The sequence below is a fragment of the Synchiropus splendidus genome, chromosome 13, assembly GCF_027744825.2.
Source record: "Synchiropus splendidus isolate RoL2022-P1 chromosome 13, RoL_Sspl_1.0, whole genome shotgun sequence".
NCBI classification, from domain to species: Eukaryota; Metazoa; Chordata; class Actinopteri; order Syngnathiformes; family Callionymidae; genus Synchiropus; species Synchiropus splendidus.
The window spans coordinates 13,391,085-13,410,701 of record NC_071346.1 but is presented as its reverse complement, the minus strand read 5'-3'; the positions used below and the strand labels follow the sequence as shown (position 1 = coordinate 13,410,701).

General features: G+C 41.7%; 1 protein-coding gene across 1 annotated transcript; it reads left to right on the top strand.

Annotated features, from left to right (window-relative positions):
- The first annotated feature begins 1,563 nt into the window (after positions 1 to 1,563).
- On the top strand, positions 1,564 to 18,093 carry aire (autoimmune regulator). The gene is made up of 13 exons (XM_053883773.1): positions 1,564 to 1,704; positions 1,764 to 1,938; positions 2,588 to 2,713; positions 2,941 to 3,027; positions 3,240 to 3,364; positions 3,445 to 3,566; positions 4,626 to 4,695; positions 4,819 to 4,905; positions 5,128 to 5,249; positions 5,541 to 5,607; positions 5,675 to 5,773; positions 6,220 to 6,306; positions 17,970 to 18,093. Exons 1-12 carry the CDS (start codon positions 1,564 to 1,566, stop codon positions 6,298 to 6,300), a joined length of 1,302 nt encoding a protein of 433 aa, XP_053739748.1. The 3' UTR covers positions 6,301 to 6,306; positions 17,970 to 18,093.
- The last annotated feature ends 1,524 nt before the right edge of the window (positions 18,094 to 19,617 follow it).

Sequence of the window (19,617 nt, the reverse complement as noted above, 5' to 3'; positions counted from 1 at the left end):
GAACGTCCCTCTGTAGAAGTGGTCCTTGTTCACCAGTATGAATAATGTAATATGTTTAATGATTAATAAATGACAGATTAAAGGGCTCCACTCTCTGAGCCGTCAATATTTACCTGCTGAAATCGTCTCCTTCTCTGGCCAGGTTTTTCCATTTAGTCTTTCCAAGTGATTTATTTTGTCAAGTTTGATCTCAGATTTATTGAGACAGTAATGAGTCATGAGGTGTAGACAAAGGAAAGTGATCCTGCTGCATGAGTCATCGTTCAAACCAGATTGTTGAGGGGAAGTTCGGCTGGAAAGAACCTTTTAATAAGAAGGAACCATCACCGTGAAGTTCTAGGTGGCGCGACGATATGAGACAAGGTGTCGTATCCCCATGAGGTATTCCCCTGGACCGGGCCTCGAGTCATGTGAGGACCGTAGCGGACCGCAACAGTTGTTTCCCAATCTTCCTTATTTTGACCCATGTGAAAATGTCGAAATTATTTTGTGAAAATACGATCTGATTTTCTATTCTGTTTATATAGAACTGTATAGATCTGCTTCTTAGGCAAACAGAGCTCTAGCACTGTACTGTGCTGGGACTGAAACTTTCAAATGTAATAGTACATATAATATTTGTGTGTGTATTTTCAGTTTACACAATTTATTCTCATTTCTATATCCTGTGGTCCACCTTATTTAAATCACAAATGTTATTGCATATTGCATTTTTAAAATTATTTTTATCTTGGATCAACCCCCTATTTTTATTTTTTGTAATTATTAATTACTAATTATCATTTTATTCTATTATTATTTTACTCTTAAATATCATTCATTTGAGTTTTTCTATTTATTTATTTTTATTAATTAAAAGAACGTTTTTTCATTTTACTTATTTATTCTAATTTACAACCTTTTCTGTATTTTCTGTAAGTATTTTAATTTTCAAATACAAATTATGAATTAAAAATGCCCAGTGCTGGACTGGACTGATTAATTACCATTGTTGATCATATGTTTATTTATCATCAATCTATTTATACCATTTCTTACATTATTATATTATCTATTTATTATCTTTACTGATATTTTTTTGTGTTCTGTCATTATATTTGTCTATATAACATGGGTATTTATTTATTTGTCTTGTGCTGTTGGTAGCTTGCGACTTCACTTTTATTTTTCTCTGATGCTTTCTGGACGTCCACCTTTAATATACCTTTAATACTTTAATATATAGAGTATATGATATATATATTAACGCGATGAAGTCCTGTCTGTAAAAACAATCAAACGTAACAACTGTAGGTAGATGCTTGATAAACTACTGAACTAATTTGAGCATCCTACTGCCATCGTTCATTCAACGCCAGACTTCACTTGTGGAAGATAATGGAGACACCATCGGTCCGTGGCAGGGCAACTGTAAACAGACGACAACCGTTGAGCACTTTTGTGACCATGTCACAGCCTTTCAAGCGAATGTACATTTCGCCCTGCAGAAGGAGGACACGCCTCCTTTTTGTAAGCAGTCCTCCATCTTCTCTGGATCATGTCTGGCTTCAGTTGAAGTGGATCATGTCGAGGGTGGAGGCTTTTGCAGACTTTCGCTCGCTGCTCAAGGAGCTGCGAACTGACATCGCCATGGCAGTGGACGATCCCTTCCCTCTGGTGTACGGTTTGGCAGACAAGAATATCATCACAGAGCAACTGCTGAAGGTGAGTCTCTGGAGCCTTGAGAAAAGAAAAAGGTTCTCAGCTGGTACCTGAATATATAGGACACTCTGGAAAGGGAGCGTAAGGAAGGAATCCACAAGGCCATGTACTTTGTGCTCTCGTGGCTTCTGGGGCAGAGCAGATCCACCATCCAGGCCTTCTGGAGCTACCTGAGCAAAGACTACAACCAGGACAGCTACCCCAAACTCCAGACGCTTCTCTCCAACCTGCAAGCAAGTACGCAGCTCAAACACAGTTTAAAAGGTCAAAAACTGATTGATCAAATTGATCAATACTTGTAATTTAAATGGTCATTTTGGTGAACTGACAATTGCATTGTATTGCAATTTTTATTTACATTATTTTGGCGCTGTGGTGGTAGTAGTAGTGGCCGTGGTATCTCCCATAGTACACCATTGTTATGACATGGATTGCATTATTTGGCATCATGTATGAAAATGATCAGTGTTTCTCAAAAATCTGACATTTTAAATTGGCTTTTCAATTGATTTTTTTTAAATGTTTTAACATACCTCTGTTGACATTCTCATTACTTAATATTCAGTCTGGAATTTCCCATCTTATTTTTCTTGACTTAAATGTGTATATTTTTCATTTCAGGAATAACATTGATTTTGTTTTGTTATTATTATTATTATTATTATTTAAATATTGGTTCTCAATATCACATATTGTTTCTTTTGTTTTTAATGAAGTCTTGGATATGATAAAAAGTGTACATTTAATTTGAACCTATGTAAATGAAATAATCCTTTTTATAAATAACAAGAAAAAAACATGGTTTGCTGTCTTATATACATGTAAGACAGCAATGTATTGATGTATTGATTTATATATTGATTTCTTTTGTCAATACATCGAACAGATAAATCAGTAGGAAGGTCATCTGGAGGTCATTCAGCATCTCACAGCAAGAAGAGGAGCCACAAGGACAGAGAGAGGAACTCCCATCAGCAGCTACAACAATATCAAGCAAAGAAAAGTGAACAAGGTAATAAAGTCAAATACTGAGTACATTATTGCACGTTCACCCTTATTAAAAATGTAATGGAATAAATCACATTTCAGGGAGTAAAGTGAAGCTTTTCAGAGTTAAGACTCAAACTTCAACCCAGCTGACACCGCGTGAGTAACAACAGTAATAAAATAATATTACAATTATTAGTGATATTGCAATCATAAAACAGCTCACCAACCCTGTTTCTGAATATTGCTCAGGGTCGTCTTTGCCTGCGGGCCCCTCTGGTGAGTTGACCCTTACGTGTGAGTCCAGAGGGAAAATAAAGAAGGAATTTGGCCCTGATGGTAAGTCATTAAAAAAAAAAAAATAAAAAAAAAAATATATATATATATATATATATATATATATATATATATATATATATATATATATATATATGGAGATTGACTGCATCTTTCGATGTGCTTTAAATAAATTACGCATATAGAAGATATCACTGAGAACGCGTTCCAAAGGAACAGAAGAGATTTATAACTGAAATACATGTGGTTCCCAGGTGTTCTGAAAGTAGGTGACAAGCTGTTCACTGCTGTCAAGTCTCAGAAGACGCCTGCGTCACACTCCAATAAGGCGATGGCAACGTTCCGCCACAAGGGGGAGACAACCGCCAGCACCACAGAGGTGCACCAAGCGAGCTGTTTTTAGTGTCTCTTCGCTCAAGGCAAATGTAACGCACTTTTAAGGTTTGTTGGCGTCTTAAGGTCCATGCCAACGACGACGAGTGCGCAGTGTGCAAGGATGGAGGGGAGCTGATTTGTTGTGACGCCTGTCCGCGGGCCTTTCACCTCAGCTGCCTGGACCCTCCTCTCACATCCATACCCAGGTGCCCGACACTTTTCGGTCTTAGAAACCCGTAAAATAACAGACGCAAGCTATGACCGTATCCTTCAAAAGTGTTGGGAGTGGGCCAATCGGAACCGTCTTCGTGACGTCACGCGTGGGCGTAAACATGCGGAAGTATTCCAGAGCACTAACCGAAGATGGAAATTTGATAGGAACGGAAGTTAAAATTATAATAACGAGTTTAAAAAATAAAGTCGTTTTTTTCCTCCAGTAATTTGTCTCTTATACATTAACATTGATAGCAGTGATAACCCTACATAAACGTCAACACAGTGTCCGTGTTTGACCTCAATTCTTAAAGAATGAGGCACTTTAAGCTAAAACAAATATCTGAAGTGGCCCTGTCCAACTCTTCTTCTTCTTCTGCCGCTTATCCGGGGTCGGGTCGCGGAGGCAGCATTCGGAACAAGGAAGCCCGAGCTCCTCCCGGATGAGCGAACTCCTCACCCTATCTCTAAGGGTGCGCCCAGCCACCCTGCGGAGGAAACTCATCTTAGCCGCTTGTATCCATCGCTCTCCACCACAATGGTCCGATACAGCGGCCGCATCACTGCTGCCGCTGCACCAACCCGTCTATCAATCTCACGCTGCCCTTTTCCCTCAAGACCCCGAGATACTTAAACTCCACCACTTGGGGCAAGAACTCTCCACCGACCTGGAGAGAGCAAACCACCTTATTCCGGTCCAGAACCATGGCCTCAAACATGGAGGAGCTGATCCTCATCCCGGCCGCTTCACACTCGGCTGCAAACCGCCGTTGTGTGGTAAATTTGCTTTTTCAAATAAAGTGAAACACCCAGTGAATCTCACGGTCTCTGGGTGACAACTTGAATTTCAGTTTTTCGTTGTCCATCATTTTATCACTTATTATGCAGAATATTGTGAATAGATTCAACTTGCTCTACGTGTTTAGAATAACGGCACTTTGATTCAGCCTGGTAATAAAAGGTTAAGAAGGGGTTTGTTTACAAAAATGTAGATATGAGTTGCTCGGAACTGCATTCCTTGTGAGGGTTTTTCCTGACATGCTTCTCTTCAGTGGACCGTGGACGTGTGACAGATGCTGCAGACCAACAGTTAAAGTGGAGGAAGTCCAGGAGCCTTTAAATGTGAGCATTTTGGATGTTATGACTGAATTGTATTTTTATGTTGCTTTTTTCTCATTTCTCCTTCTACTGTGGACTGTGCTAGGTGAATGATAATATCATCAATAAAACTTTCCTCTATTACAGCAGACTAACATCTCCATCCAGGAAGTGTCTGTGCTGTCGTCTTCTCTTGATGTCCCAGCGCCTCCTACCAAGTCCAGCGCGAATCAGGTATTATTTATGACCTAATTCAAGCCCTGAATCATATGAAGCAGACGGGCCACATTTATACTTCCCCTTGAACTCAATGCAAATATGAAGTTATTATTATTAACAGATTTCAATAGAACAAAACCTGTTTAAGAAATCTAAATCTTGTCCAATATGTTCAAACCTTTTTAATAAATACAGTACATTTTCTCATGTGTTTCCTTGTTTATTGACCTCTTCCAGCCCTCAGGACAAGAGATGGTCACAGTGCAGGAGGTGTGTGTTGTTTGTGAGCGTGGAGGCGGTGACCTGAGCCGGTGTGTTCAGTGTCTGAAGATTTACCATGGTCACTGCACCTTCAGCAGGTAAGTGGAGAAGTGATGAGGGCAGTATCTGTTTAGTAGAGGAAAGAAAGGAGGAGAGTCGGCTGTAGTTCTTTCATTCGGATGGGTCAAGGATGGACTTCTTTTGGATTCTGGGAGCTGATTTGAAGGATGGGAAAGTGGAGATGGTCAGGGGCTTCAAAATGGGGTGGAGGGGTGGTGGGGGGCAGGATCAAGTCATGTATCTTCAGTGGTCTTGTGAAAGCCAATACCCACAACAGTACAGTCAGCCATAGTGTTGTTTCATGATGATTTGTTTCCCATGTTCTGTAGAGTAAGATCCACCTGCTGGTCCTGCTGCAGTTCTCACAGCAATGAGTCCGAGTCTGGACCCCCACAGGTGCTTGTACTCATGTGCATCAAACTGTGGAGAACCTCTGTAAATATTTAATGCCATAAATGTTCAGCTTAGCTCTGCAGGTATGAACCTGAAAGGGGATGAAGAGGTGATGTCAGAGAGCATCCTCCATAAAGAGGAACTGGACTCCATCCTGGGAGAAGTGAGTGTTAAGATGTGAACAATTAATGATGATAGCAACAAGTTGAATTTTGTTTCCTGGTGATTATTATATCCAGATGATGAAATTATGACCATCTGTCTTCTATTGTGTCAGACTGGCTTTTTTTTGTCAGGCATTGTTTTCGGAAGGAAAGAGCAGTGATATTTGAAAGAACTTTAGAGAACTTTTTAAACTTGAAGATTTACTAGTGGTCATAATGTTATGGCAATTACAAATGTACTGCTTAAATTCCTAAATAAGTTGATGATGTGTCATGATTATAAAATCCATGATGAAATACATGTAAAATAATGAGTTAAATAAGCGAATTAAAGTGTATAAAGTTTTTTGTAATGTTTGTATTAACGTAACATGAGCGTACATGGCATGTACTGTGTTTTAACATCAGAATGTATTGTTTACTGACCCTGATAATAAATGTGTCCCTGCAGAGTTTCATTGACGGGGTCTTCCAGTGGGCCTTCCACAACATCTCACGGCCACCTCCAGACTCTAAGGACTGCCTCCAATGATTAACAGTATGTTGTTGGTAATTCGAACAAATAACGGCTGTATCGACACAGACTCGCTAGCCATGCATCAACAATGGTAGAATGTTGCGTAAAGAAAATGACAAGAAAATTTATAGCGCTGTTATATCTGACCTGAAGATTTAAGCAACATCGCCAGAATCAGAATTTAATTTATTGCCATGGTCAGTGGGGAGCCCACCAACTAGGAAGGTTTTTTGGAATAAAGTGCTGACAGAAAAAATAAAATAAAATAAAATAAAATAAAAACAAAGGCTGTTCACAAATTCAACAGTCTGATGGCTGAGGGGAAGAAGCTCTTCATGTGACGGGAGGTTCTGGTCTGGATGGACCGTGGCCTCCTGCCAGAGGGAAGAGGAACAAACAGTCCATGTCCAGGATGAGAAGGGTCAGCACTGATCCGGCCTGAACGTCTCTGGGTCCTGGAGACATACAGGTCCTGAAGAGGTGGCAGGCTGCAACCGATCACCTTATAAGCAGAACGTACAATGCGCTGCAGTCTGCTCTTGTCCCTGGAGGTGTTGTACCAGACAGTGATGGAGGAGGTGAGGATGGACTGGATGATGGCTGTGTAGAACTCCACCAGCAACTTCGCCAGCAGTTATAGTTTTCGTAGCTGCTTCAAGAAGAACATTCTCTGCTGGGCCCATTTGAGGTCCTCGGTGATGGTGGTTCCTCGGAAACAGAAGGAGTCTACAACCAGGAAGCATCTCAGTGGCCTTTCTCTGAAAAGTTCATCAAACTTTTTAAAGAGTGAAATGAAACATCTTGTTGACATCGTGTGTATGTACATTACTGTGGCTTTCAGGAGGGGTCAGCACAGGCACCCCAACTTATCTTCATAGTCCTCAGCAAGATCTACTGTGTGACATGATCCCTTTCCGTTTGGGTCTCCTTTGATCGGTTCATGAAACAGAATTGCAGGGTTGATGAAACTAATTTTCAGAGGCCTGTAGATGGCGCTCCTGGTTTAGAAATGATGTGAGGTTTCATTGAATTTGTTGTACAAGTCCCAACATTTTACAGCAGACAGCGTCATCTGGTGGCCTCTGAAAACCAGGACACCGTTTCATGAAACCTCATCTACCCATCACTACCTTGCATGTACACAAGTGACAAATGAAACTGATGAATATTCAGTCATGTGAAATAGTTTGCTTCAAATCCTGCCACAAGGTAAAGGGGTTAGCACAGGTGTGGAGATTAAAGGTATTCAGCTGCAGGTGTGTACCATGAACAGCAGTGTCTTCCCACTGTTCAGAAGAACAGGGGGAGAAAATAGAAAGAGAAAGCACAAAATAAAACCTGAATGAAAGTGATTTGAACGTTAACAGTAATATAGTGTATAATGTTTTGGGGGCTGTTCGCTGCGTGCTCGATCCTGATATTCTGTGCTAAATTCAGTCCAAGCACAGCCAGCTCCGTTCACAACACTTGTGAATCTGTTTACACTCAGTGAGGTCACCGCCGCGTCTGATCACAGCACGTCAACACGATCATGCACATGTGCACGGCCATGGCTATGAGATAATGACCACGTCTTGCGCAAAGGCACTCCCACAATCCCTTTCTCTCCCTGACAGTGTTGGAAGTCACACATTAGAGCAGATGGTTTCAATGCAGCGAGGCATGTTGACTGAGAAATCCTCCGTTCAACAGCAATTCCTTCAAGACTTTCACTTACATGTGGAATGTTGTTTTTGTCATGGGATTCAGAGGTTTTGGGCAGCAGCGATGTGGAGGTCAGCCAGGCAACACACACTTCTTTCTCCCCTCACTATTTGGTTGCTATGGATTCCTGCTGCAGGCCCAAAACAGGCGATGTGAAACTTGACGTATTAGTGTGTTTGCTCAACAATGCGCGCCAAAACATATCAGTGAGGAATTTCAGTCGTTTCCAACACCATGAAGGGAAAACTATTTAGTTGTGCAACTAAGCGATAGTAATGTTTTTGCACTCACTGTTTGTCGGATCACAAGAGTAATATCCATATTTAGAATTTGCGATTTAGAGGTCAAGCAACTCAAGAACTCAAATTTAGGACATGAGTTTTCTGACAGCTTTGAGATGCATATGGAGATTTTAATGCTCAACTTCTCTTCTTTAAACCACTTTTTATTGGTACTGACCATTGCAGACAGGGGGCACCATACACCATGAAGAGAGTGGCCATGATGTAGTGGTGTCTTTGCCGATGGCACACACTAGTGATGTGTAGATGAGGTTTCATGAAACAGTGTCCTGATTTTCAGAGGCCACCAGATGGCACTGTCTGCTGTGAAATGTTTGGACTTGAACAACAAATTTAATAGAACATCACATCATTTTTTAACCAAGAGCACCATCTAGTGGCCTTTGTAAATTAGGAGGCTGTTGCACCCTGCAATACCATTTCACGATACCTCATCTACCAATTACTTGTACACACCCATAAATATATCAGGAAATTCCATTGCCAAGCTGGGCCTTTGTTTGCGTGTTAGCTTGTCCGTGTTGGTGTAGAATGTGTGTGTTGTAAATGTGACTATGAATCTCATCACGTGTCTTCTTTGTGTTCTCCTACAAGACAAGCCTCATTGGTCGTCTGCTCCATTGACCAGTCCCTAACATGTTTCCTTAATGTTCTAAAATAGCAGCCATCGCAAACTAAAAAAATAGTCAGTTGAAATAATGTATGGGTTTAATTTGTTATGATCCCGGAAGTGAGTAAAACGGTACGACACGCAAGCCAACGCTCACAAGGCTAAATTCCTTTAACACACACACACACATCCTGTCAGTCACTGCCTTGGAATTCTTGGAAAAATATGATGGGCGAAATTCCCACGCTTTGGGCATCCGCTCCTCACACTGTGGGCACCTCTCCAGTCCTGCTGGGTCTCCGGTGGTCTGAATGTATCCAAGGAGTTGGAGGCCCCCATGACTCCTGGTGGCCAGCTCCTTCTCTGCCTGTACTATTGTTGCTGGCAGGAAATAGTTGGGGGCCCTCGCCTTGTCCTCAGCAGTGTCACTTCTTGGAATTACTGAGTTATTATTGCTACATTTTTTTAAACAAAAGTAACCTTCTAGTGACTGTAGAAGATGGTTTTGTTTTGGTGGCATGCAGACTTGGAGCTACAGTTTAAAGCATTGCATTGCTTGTAAAACATGTCATGAAATATTTGAAGACGAAATGTTTTGGATTTGTCTTTTCAATATAGCTACATTTAAATATATGGATGAGGTTTGATAACCAACTGTCACACACACTTCCATTCAAACACAGTTCCACTAATCCATCTGTGTGACCTTAGGACTGACAGGAAAGAAGAACAAGAAATGTTCCTGGCACAGACTCCACTGCACCTTGAAAAACCACTGCAGAATCAGTAATTATGTATAACTTCATGCTCATGCTTGACGTGTCAATTGAAGTAAACAATGAGGTACCAAATTACTGTGTACCCTTGATGCTAGTAATAATCAACGTTTAAAAGCAATACTTAAGTCAAAGTACAAGTATCTCACACAAGTATCTTACCAGAAATCTATCTATCTATCTATCTATCTATCTATCTATCTATCTATCTATCTATCTATCTATCTATCTATCTATCTATCTATCTATCTATCTATCTATCTATCTATCTATCTATCTATCTATCTATCTATCTATCTATCTATCTATCTATCTGTCTGCCTGTCTGTCTGTCATCCATCATCCTCCATCTATCTATCTATCTATCTATCTATCTATCTATCTATCTATCTATCTATCTATCTGTCTGTCTGTCTGTCTGTCATCCGTCCGTCTGTCTGTCTGTCATCCATCCATCCGTCCGTCTATCTGTCTGTCTGTCTATCATCCATCATCTATCTATCTATCTATCTATCTATCTATCTATCTATCTATCTATCTATCTATCTATCTATCTATCTATCCATCTATCTATCCATTTGAAAACATCACTGGTTGAGCTGAGCTCCTTGGGACAGCAGTTGGCAGTGGTGATCTATCTTTCTATCTATGGTTTATCGGAACAGTATAAGACTTTAAGTCTCCAGTTAGCTTTTACCGTGCATGATGGCATGTTTGCTGTGGTTATAGGTCTTTTTGCAAAACAATGAATAGTTCAGAACATTTTCTGCCAAATTTTCTGTTAACAATAATGCGACAATGAACACATGATTCAAATGTTGGGTTGTTCTGGACTCTGTAAAACACAGCGTACGGTCACATAAGTTATCATTCACAACACTGTGATTACAAAATGTCTCATTATGTATTCGACATCGCCTAAAAGCTCCTTGGACATAACATCTGCTTGTATTATGAGCCAGCACAAAGAGGTTTGTGGAACCCAATTTGTTGTAGTTTGTTTAAGTACGAAGTTATTGCTGTTGAATCACTGCCAACACATTCCCTGTGTGACCCTGTGACAGTGTCAATGCTCACAACATATTATATCCAATATTATCCCACAAAAGTTTACTCTGACAGTCACAAACTTACTCACCAACTTCACCCCTATTAAAGCGAGAGAATTCTGATAACTAAAATCGTGTCCTGAGATGGTTCGGGTCCAACATTCCAGAGTTGCATAAGAAGTCAATCAGGTCCAGGCTCTTATTTGTGTTTCTGGTCTCAGTGAGGTTGTTCTGAACATACTGTTAACTCATACTGGACCTGTGAAAAATGCAAACACACCACACTCTGCCAGCTCGGGGGTATTCCAAAGTCCGATTGAAATTTCCAAATTCGGACCAGTCATGACACTGTTGGGTCACAAAGTGCTCCGACTCACCAGGAAATATTTACCCTCTTGACTCTACATTTAGTAAAATGTTAGGATCCCTTTCCTCGAGCGCTGAAGTGAAACCCAAACAGGCCACATGTTTGCTAGAGCGCAGCATTAAAGAGCTTTTTCAAACTCTGATGCTAACTGGACGTGACAGCGGCTCCACAACATCAAACTATTTGTCCAGACGTCTCCTGAATTTGTTGTCATTTATTAACTGCTGTCGTCTGTGCCCGCGGTTCCGTGTGCGGCTGTTTGAAGTAGCGTGGTCAGTAATGAAGACAAGCATCTGAAGTTCTGCTCGCGGAGAAAACTCCACTCATTCTCCCTGTCCCCCGAGGAGGCTGGATAATGACATGCTGGCAGGGCAGATTGCAGGGTTGCCATCGGCCTGGAACTGTAAACACAGCGGAGAAGGCTCATTAGGACATTCCAGAAAGGTCCTCAACTGGGGATTCTTGGCAGGGTTTCTCGGTAGTTTGCATTCCTATCTACGGGACGGCAGCGCGAACGCAGCGGCCTGTGATCACTGCCCTTGTCCTGTACTGTGTTGTAAAGGGTGGCCAACAGATGGCGGCCATTGATCTGAGCAGCAGTGACACAAACTGATAGCATCGCAACAGGAGCTGCTTTATCTGTGAAATGAATTAGCTTCAGGAGTTCTCTAGATAACCTCTAGATAGGTTCTGTAAATAATGTCCACAGTGCCATTGACAAGTGCATGAAAGGGATGCTGGGAGGAAGAAGTTCTTGTGAAGATTGCGCATCTTTTTTTGTTGCTTTAAAATCTCCCTCGGAGTAATGAACAAGACCAAACTGAATACAGAACAAACTACTGTAAATTCCGGCCTATAAAGCGCACAGGTCTATAAACCACAGGTGCAGCAGCGCTGTCTATGCTGTAGAACGGTCAGTGATTTCCAGATGACGGTCCAGCAACAGGACTGACTCATGAAATAGCATGGGCAATGTTCTATTACTACCTCTACCTCACATCTTTTATTTACATTTACGCGACCCAAATGCGCTGTTTTTGCCCGTGTATCCGAAGTTCCGACACCACAGCCGGTCTCAGCTGCTGCTTCTCGTCTCTGGTCCTCCAGGAGATCGGCTCTGTTGGTGGAGCTGTGGATACGTGGGCGAAAACAGAACATTTTGAGCGCTTTAAGGTCAATAAAACGTCTGTGATTTCATTGGCTTGATGTGATGAGGCTCAATATTTTGGCTTCATGAAGCTTGTTTAACTGCAAAAGTCCATATAGTAGCCATGACATATAAGTCGCAGGGTTCAGACCGCATGAAAAAAATAGTGGCTGATAGTCTGGAATTTACAGTACATTTGTTCCACTGAAAACAATTCATTTGTTGATTTATTTTGGACAAAAAGACTACTGTTTCTTTTGCAATAAACTGTATTCAGTATGGTCCTGGTCTGCTGACTCATGCTTTTTGGGGTTTCAAAGACGTTAAGTCAGTAAAACCAAAAACATAAGATGGCACAGAAACATTCAAAGGACGACTAAAAGAGTTCAGTCGAATGTAATTTCATTTTTTATTTGGATGTTTCAACAAACATGTTCAAGTGTGAACACGAGAGTTTCAGTCAACAACCATGTCTGTTGATTTTTTAACTGATAAGTTTTAGTCTCATCACAGGTCTCAGACTCTCGTACAGAAGGATGGTCATTTCCTGAAATACAGTACACTGAGTTAAACATAACCTGAGTGATGATCTGGTGAGGTTTCATGAAACAATACCCTCATTTTCAGAGGCCACTGGATGGCACTCTCTCCGCTCTCTCCGCCAGTAGCTCTGGGTTTGAACAACTATTTCTGCAATACCTAACTTCATTTTGAAAACTAAGATTGCCAACTACTGAGGTCTAGACACAAGTCATCACTTCCAAACTCAAACCCTAATTCCTGACATTTTTGTTAGAACAAAACAAATACAATATAAATTATAAGTTCATAAACATTATTTTCAACACATCTCTAGGCTTTGATAAAAGAGTTCTTTTGTGTGGGATGATAGAGGAGCTTGTATGAGAGTTTGGGACATTTTTAATATATATATATGTATATATATATATATATCCTTGGACTTCCATTTACTTTTATTGTGCTTTTCCCTCCACAATCTTTTATTGCAAAGTGAAATCTTTTTCCAAACAAAAGTCAGGGCTGCGGAAGTGTTCATGAATCCGACATCCACATGAAAGAAACCTTTTAGAACCCGTGAGGTTCTGGTCCTGATTGATGGCAGCCTCTCGCCCCCGGGCAGCAGATCAAACTCCAGGGTGAGAAGGGTCGGCTGTAATCCTGTCTGCACGCCTCAGTGTCCTGGAGGTGGACAGATTTTGAGGTGATGGATTTTCTTCCTTTGTAGACTGGATAATCTTCTTCAGAGTTCTGACTGTTGCCGCAGAGTACCAGATGGTTGTACAGTACAAGAGGTGAAGTTGGACGGAACTGAGATGTTACCCAGTCATTGCTCCTCTCATTAGCTGGTGATCTCAAGAAGTCATTTTTAAACAGAGGCTCTCAGCTTGAAGATGAGAGAACATATTTTACTTGAAGTACTACTTCCTCTCAGACAGGAAGTCAGTGATAACAGCTGAAATTTCAGTTGATAGAGGCGCTAAATAAAATGTTGTGGGATCTCATGGATGGAAACATGACGGCATGTCCTGAGTTGACTGGTCATTTATGTGAAATATAACTTCATAATACACTTAATAAATGATTGAATTCTCAGGTTGACTTGAGGCTGGTGTCTTCTGACGTGTGTATTAATATTCATGCCGTTTCACCCATTTGGTTCGATAAACAACAGTCTTTCGTTTATTTCATCTAACCAGTGGCACATTCCCCCGCGATAAAAATAGCCTCTCAGTGCAAAACCCGCACAATGATCTTCTTTAAGTCAACACAATGCAGTCGTTGTGTGTCAGCTGACACGTCCAGGCCTTGGGTTGGAACCATTAACATGTCTGGCAGCTGAATCATCGCCTCTTACTGGTACTGGTGGCAGCGGCAAAAGCTGGAAGCTAGCCACTTGATAATGTCTTCTTCCAGTCAGATATTGTCGAAAAGTGACTCATAAATCTGTGTCATCCCTGCACAATAGCTGCAACACAGTCTGTAATTTGTGGCTGTTGTGAAATAACTTATGTACCAAGTTACTGGAAAAACATTTTCAAACTCCTGTTCAGAAACAGAAAAGTGCTTTACCCAGAGATGGATCCAGGAAGAAGGGGAGCTGAAGTTGACTGTTGGACTACTTTATCTGGACCCATTAGATGATTAAAATGATTATTGTTATAGCTAAAGAAAGTTGTTTATATGTGGCATGTTAACTTGCATCAATGATTGACTCTAGGTGTGTAATGTTTTGCCTCAAAACTATTTTACTTTGTGAAATAAAGTGTTGTCAGATTTCTATTTCCCGTGTCGACAGTACCACTCCGTACCACACTGCGTGTTGCGATGCTCCAGCAGGTCATATGTTCCGCCCTGAAGCTGCCCTCTCCTGTCCCCCATGACCTGCACGTCTCTGGGAGGTGTGCAGGTAGGATTGCAGCCAGCCCCCGTCACCTGGGTCACCACACCTCTGAACTGCTGAACTGCTGTCCTGCGGGCAGGAGACTAAGATCAAGAACAGTTACTACCCCTACGCTCCTGTCAGGAGTCAACCCCAGGCTGTAACTTTTACTTATTTATTTTTGCATCCAAGGTGGCTCCTTTATGCGAGGCCCCTTCAATTGACGTGTCATAACTACTATTACCAGCAGAGTTCGCTGTTTTTACTCAGCTGGCTGTTGCCAATATTGCTTTGTTCCAAAATACAGATACTGTATGTACCTGTATATTTAAAATGCGATCTTGAAAAGTAACCTAAAAGGTTATTTAAGTAGGCTGTTGCAAATAAGTAAACAAATGAATATGTGATTTAATACGTGCTAACCACTATGGTTTACGTTTCAACTATTCAGAGAATTATTTATTTATTATTTTTGATACAAAAACCTCACGATACAATTAGACATTATACAAAAGAGATCTTTTAATGTGTCGGCTATTATCAGGCTCCAAGTTCTTAATGATTTTGTCTGAATTTTATATTGTTTCGAGAAATGTTTTCACAGTTAGCTGTAGAAAAATCAACTTGTGTTACATTCCATGGTAATATCAAGTGCAAAGGTTAGCTTTCTTAGGCAGAGTTTATGTGTGTTGCCGTTACAGCAGAGGTGAAGAGGCTCAGATTTTCATTCGGGGTTACGTGGGTGGACAAGATTAGAAATGAGTACATCAGAGGTACAGCTCAGAGATAAGGTTAGGGAGGCCGGATGACTTCGACACCTATGAGTGGAGAGACAGGGGGTATGTAAACTAGAGAATGGTGGAAGTGTTGGGTAAAAGAAGATGCATGATAGATAGATAGATAGACAGACAGACAGGCGGACGGACGGACGGACAGACAGACAGACAGACAGACAGACAGACAGACAGACAGACAGACAGACAGACAGACAGATAGATAGATAGATAGATAGATAGATAGATAGATAGACAGACAGACAGACAGATAGATAGATAGATAGATAGATAGATAGATAGATAGATGGATGATGGATGGATAGATAGATAGATAGATAGATGGACGGACGGACGGACGGACGGACGGACGGACAGACGGATAGATAGACAGACAGACAGACAGACAGACAGACAGGTGGATGGATGGATAGATAGATAGATAGATAGATAGATATGTGTGTTGCAAATGAAAGAAATGCAAATATGACATTGCATAACCTGAGCATTCCAACCTACTTTTCAAGTACTATAATCTTGTCTCTAATATCTTTCATATTATAGTTTGTTTTAGTCAAATAAGCAATAAAATATCACAAAAACCAACAGTAATTGAAAATAAAAAATGTGGTATTGTTTAATGTGTGTTTAATATGCTCAAGTTCTCTGCAATTTCACTGTCCTCACCGGTCTACAGACTCCACCATCGCTACCTTTCATCTGGTTTAATGGTCAGAGTTTAGAAACAAAAACATTTGTATCAATACTTAATTAGTCCGTCGGCGTCGGCCTGTGCCAAAGTCAGTTACATGGACACACGCACAAATGAGCACTGATAGAGACCCACTCTGATCACAGCAGGCTGGATGCAGAACATCACAGGCTTGTGTGTTCTGTAAATGTTCTGTGCTCGAGACAGACGTGGTGAAGCGGCAGATCAGATTAGACCTTCATATGGCAGCTGACTGTGATGTCTGAATTTTACAAGGAGCTGAAGCCACTTTGTTCTGTAATGTGCCGCTGCAGGTTGTGCTTCAATAATGGAGGCTTTTGGTTTGTTTTCTGAGCCTGGTCTTAGTGCATTGTTTTAACTGAAGTATGAGCACGTCATAGTGGTGACACCTCCTCCCCCCCTATGGGTGGGGGTGTCAATCCTAGTTGACATTGGGGCGAGGCAGGAAACACCCAGGACAGTCTAATCCGACACATTAAACCAGGGGTGTCAAACTCAGTCACACAAGGGGCCAAAGTCTTCGAGATTTTGATTCGAATAAAGTGTATATTGACCTCATTTAGTGATCCATAACTGGCCACCTCACAGGATATATGACAGTAATGACTTGTTTGTCTACAACACACACACAACACAAACACAACTCTAATTGAGACGCAAACATTCACTGGCTTTTTGGAGGGTGCTGTGTGTCTATTGGGTTCAATAATATCTGGTTAACCCCGACATGGTCAGAGGTCACCACATCCACATCAGGCTGCCTTGACTTGGCAGATTTGTCCTGCAAACCTTTAGACCCACCGTCATACAAGCTGCCATAGAATTTAGGGGGCTCTCCTGCTCTCTGGGAGAACATGCACCCCACAGGGAGAACAAGTTGTTGCCCTCATCCCCCCAGCTGTCACTCATGAATTACATCTGCTGAACCACAAGCCGATTTGTTCTCAGCTACCTGCCATCTTGCAACATGCAATGCCCCTGTCCACATTCCCCTCATAGCTTCTGGACCATGGAAAGCCCCTGGGACATTTTTAGAGCTCATCTACATAGACCCCCCCCCCAACCCCTCCCCCTCCAGCTTTCCATCATGCTGCTAGCACAAGCAGGCCACCGGATCACATGCTATGTGCAGCCTCAGCAACAGCTACATGCTGGGGTGGACATCAATGTCTGGTATTCCGGTGACCTGTCCGGGTGGCAGAATTCTACTGCCTTTTTTTAGGATCGAGTGTCAAGGCTAGTTGCCGCGTCATTCATGAGAGGCAGGCGAGCTGTCTCCGGGGCAGAAGTCTCCAAAACAAGATGGATCTTCTCATTGGCGGCAGAGGTTATGACATTGATTTGGACGACAAATCCAATATTTTTTTAATTACTGGTTGGATTCATGGAAGTAATGTAGGACAGAGAGGGCTGAAGGGTAACACAGTTGAATTCACTGCTCAAATGCAGTGTATTTACATTCGAATTGCAAGTGTATTAGATAAGAACCTAGCTCAGTGATATCAAGATGTTTGGAGGTAGAATTAAATTACCCTCCGATAAGTAGCAGCAAGACTGGTGCAGTAATCTATGAAGACTTTTATTTCAGTGTGCTAGTGATAGACTCTTTGGTACATTTTCTTCGACGTGGACTGTGTGTTAAAAACTGCCCCCTCTCTAGAAACTTCTTGTGGCTCTTCTGAGGCAGTATCAAGTTGCCATCTCCACCACACTTGTGAGAGCTGAAGAACCCTACCTTTCTTGCCATTAAGCTGTTAACTGTTTTTGTACTTGTGAGTGTTTTGGATCGGCCAAGCTGAAAGTTTTTTATATCTGTTTTCAGGTTCCCCAGCTGACTGACAAGCCTTCCACAGCTACCCTTGTGCGCCCTCCGCCACCAGAACCCTCAGTGTTTCTTACACTTCTTCGCTGATGAACATAAGCCGATAAAAATCATTATGTTTCTAAAGTGGTTTTGTTTTCACTTTTCACTGATTTGAATATATGTTTATTGTTTAACTTTGTTTAGTTGAAGTGCTCACCATCTTAGATTCTATTTTTATTTTGGTTTCATTTTGTCAGCTTCCTTCCTTGTCCTCCTTATTTCCCGCTTCTCAATTAATGGCACACGGCTGGAACTATTCTATTGATTCTACCTGCTCCCCTACCTAAGAGGCAAGGTTCCACTCTGCTGCGCCAGATTGTCCATGAGCCTACACTGGTGAGTTGGCCTCCCTGTACTCTCTTCCTGGTGCTGGAGCTTGTTCCATGTTCCTTTTGTTCACCTGAGTCAGCTGCTTCTTCTTCTGTTAGCGTTACTTTCTGTAACAGAGGGTCACATGACCTCCTGATCTTTGGTGTTACACCAATGAAGACCAGAAGACCATGAATGCACCTTCCTGCAGACCCTTGCAAAAACTTCTCAAATCCCTTTCACTGGAACATGGCCAAAGCTGCATCTGTTTTTTGTCTTCTATTTTGCTGTCAAACGGACAAATGCAGACAGTCACGTTACATTCTTGGCGGAAGTCAAGATCCCAGACATTTAGTCAGAACTACTACTACTTCAAGGTAAATGTGGTCTCACATTTTAATCGCAGCAAAGTAAGAATTCAGTGGAGAGAAAACCGAGGCGGTGGGAAGAAAATGGAAAGAGGACCATCATTACAGCGGCACATAGCTATTCGCCCTGAGCAGTGGATGACTAATACAACCGAGAGCAGAGGCCACATATTTTGAGTTTTTAAAAGGGGGGAAACTGTAATGTTGCCATGACAGTGTCAACATGTAAATACTTTGTGTCAAAGAGGTCATGTCGTGCTCCAAGGGAGTTCTTTCTGAGGACATGTTGTAGAGCATTTAGTGCACATATGTCATTCACGTCGCATTTTCCCATTTACTGCGTGTGAATGGTTCCATTGGACACAGTTATTTAAAAGTTGCATCTTGAAATTTGGCAAAGCCTGTTTTCATCCGTCATGAAACCTGTTGTACAGTTGAAAGGAAAACTGACTACGCAGTGATGTGGAATTAATTCGACATTATTCCAGTTTAAGACTTGCATAATGCAAGTAAAATTATTGCGCAACTCAAGCATTATTGTTCCCCATCCCTTAGTCTAAATGAAAGTTAGTCAGAATCAGATATTCCAACTGGATGTGAAATGCTGCCATCAGGTGTAGAATCGTATTTCAAATGATCAGCACATGACTTAAGTCAGTCAGTTTATGACGTGTGACATGTATTTCGCTCATTGTCAAACAGTGTGGTGACATTTTAATTGAGCGTACTCTGCTAACCCGAACCCAAATTTCCACCCAACATGGAAGCGGTGTGTAGGTGGGGTGGAACAGGACTGCCCCGGACCGCACTAGGCTCCGGTCCAATAAGGGCATAGCTGGGGCGCTTGTTTCCTCTGGATAATGCGAGGACTGCCAAACAGAGAGATCATTGCTGTGTTTAAAGAGACCATGCATAAGGACCATTCGGCC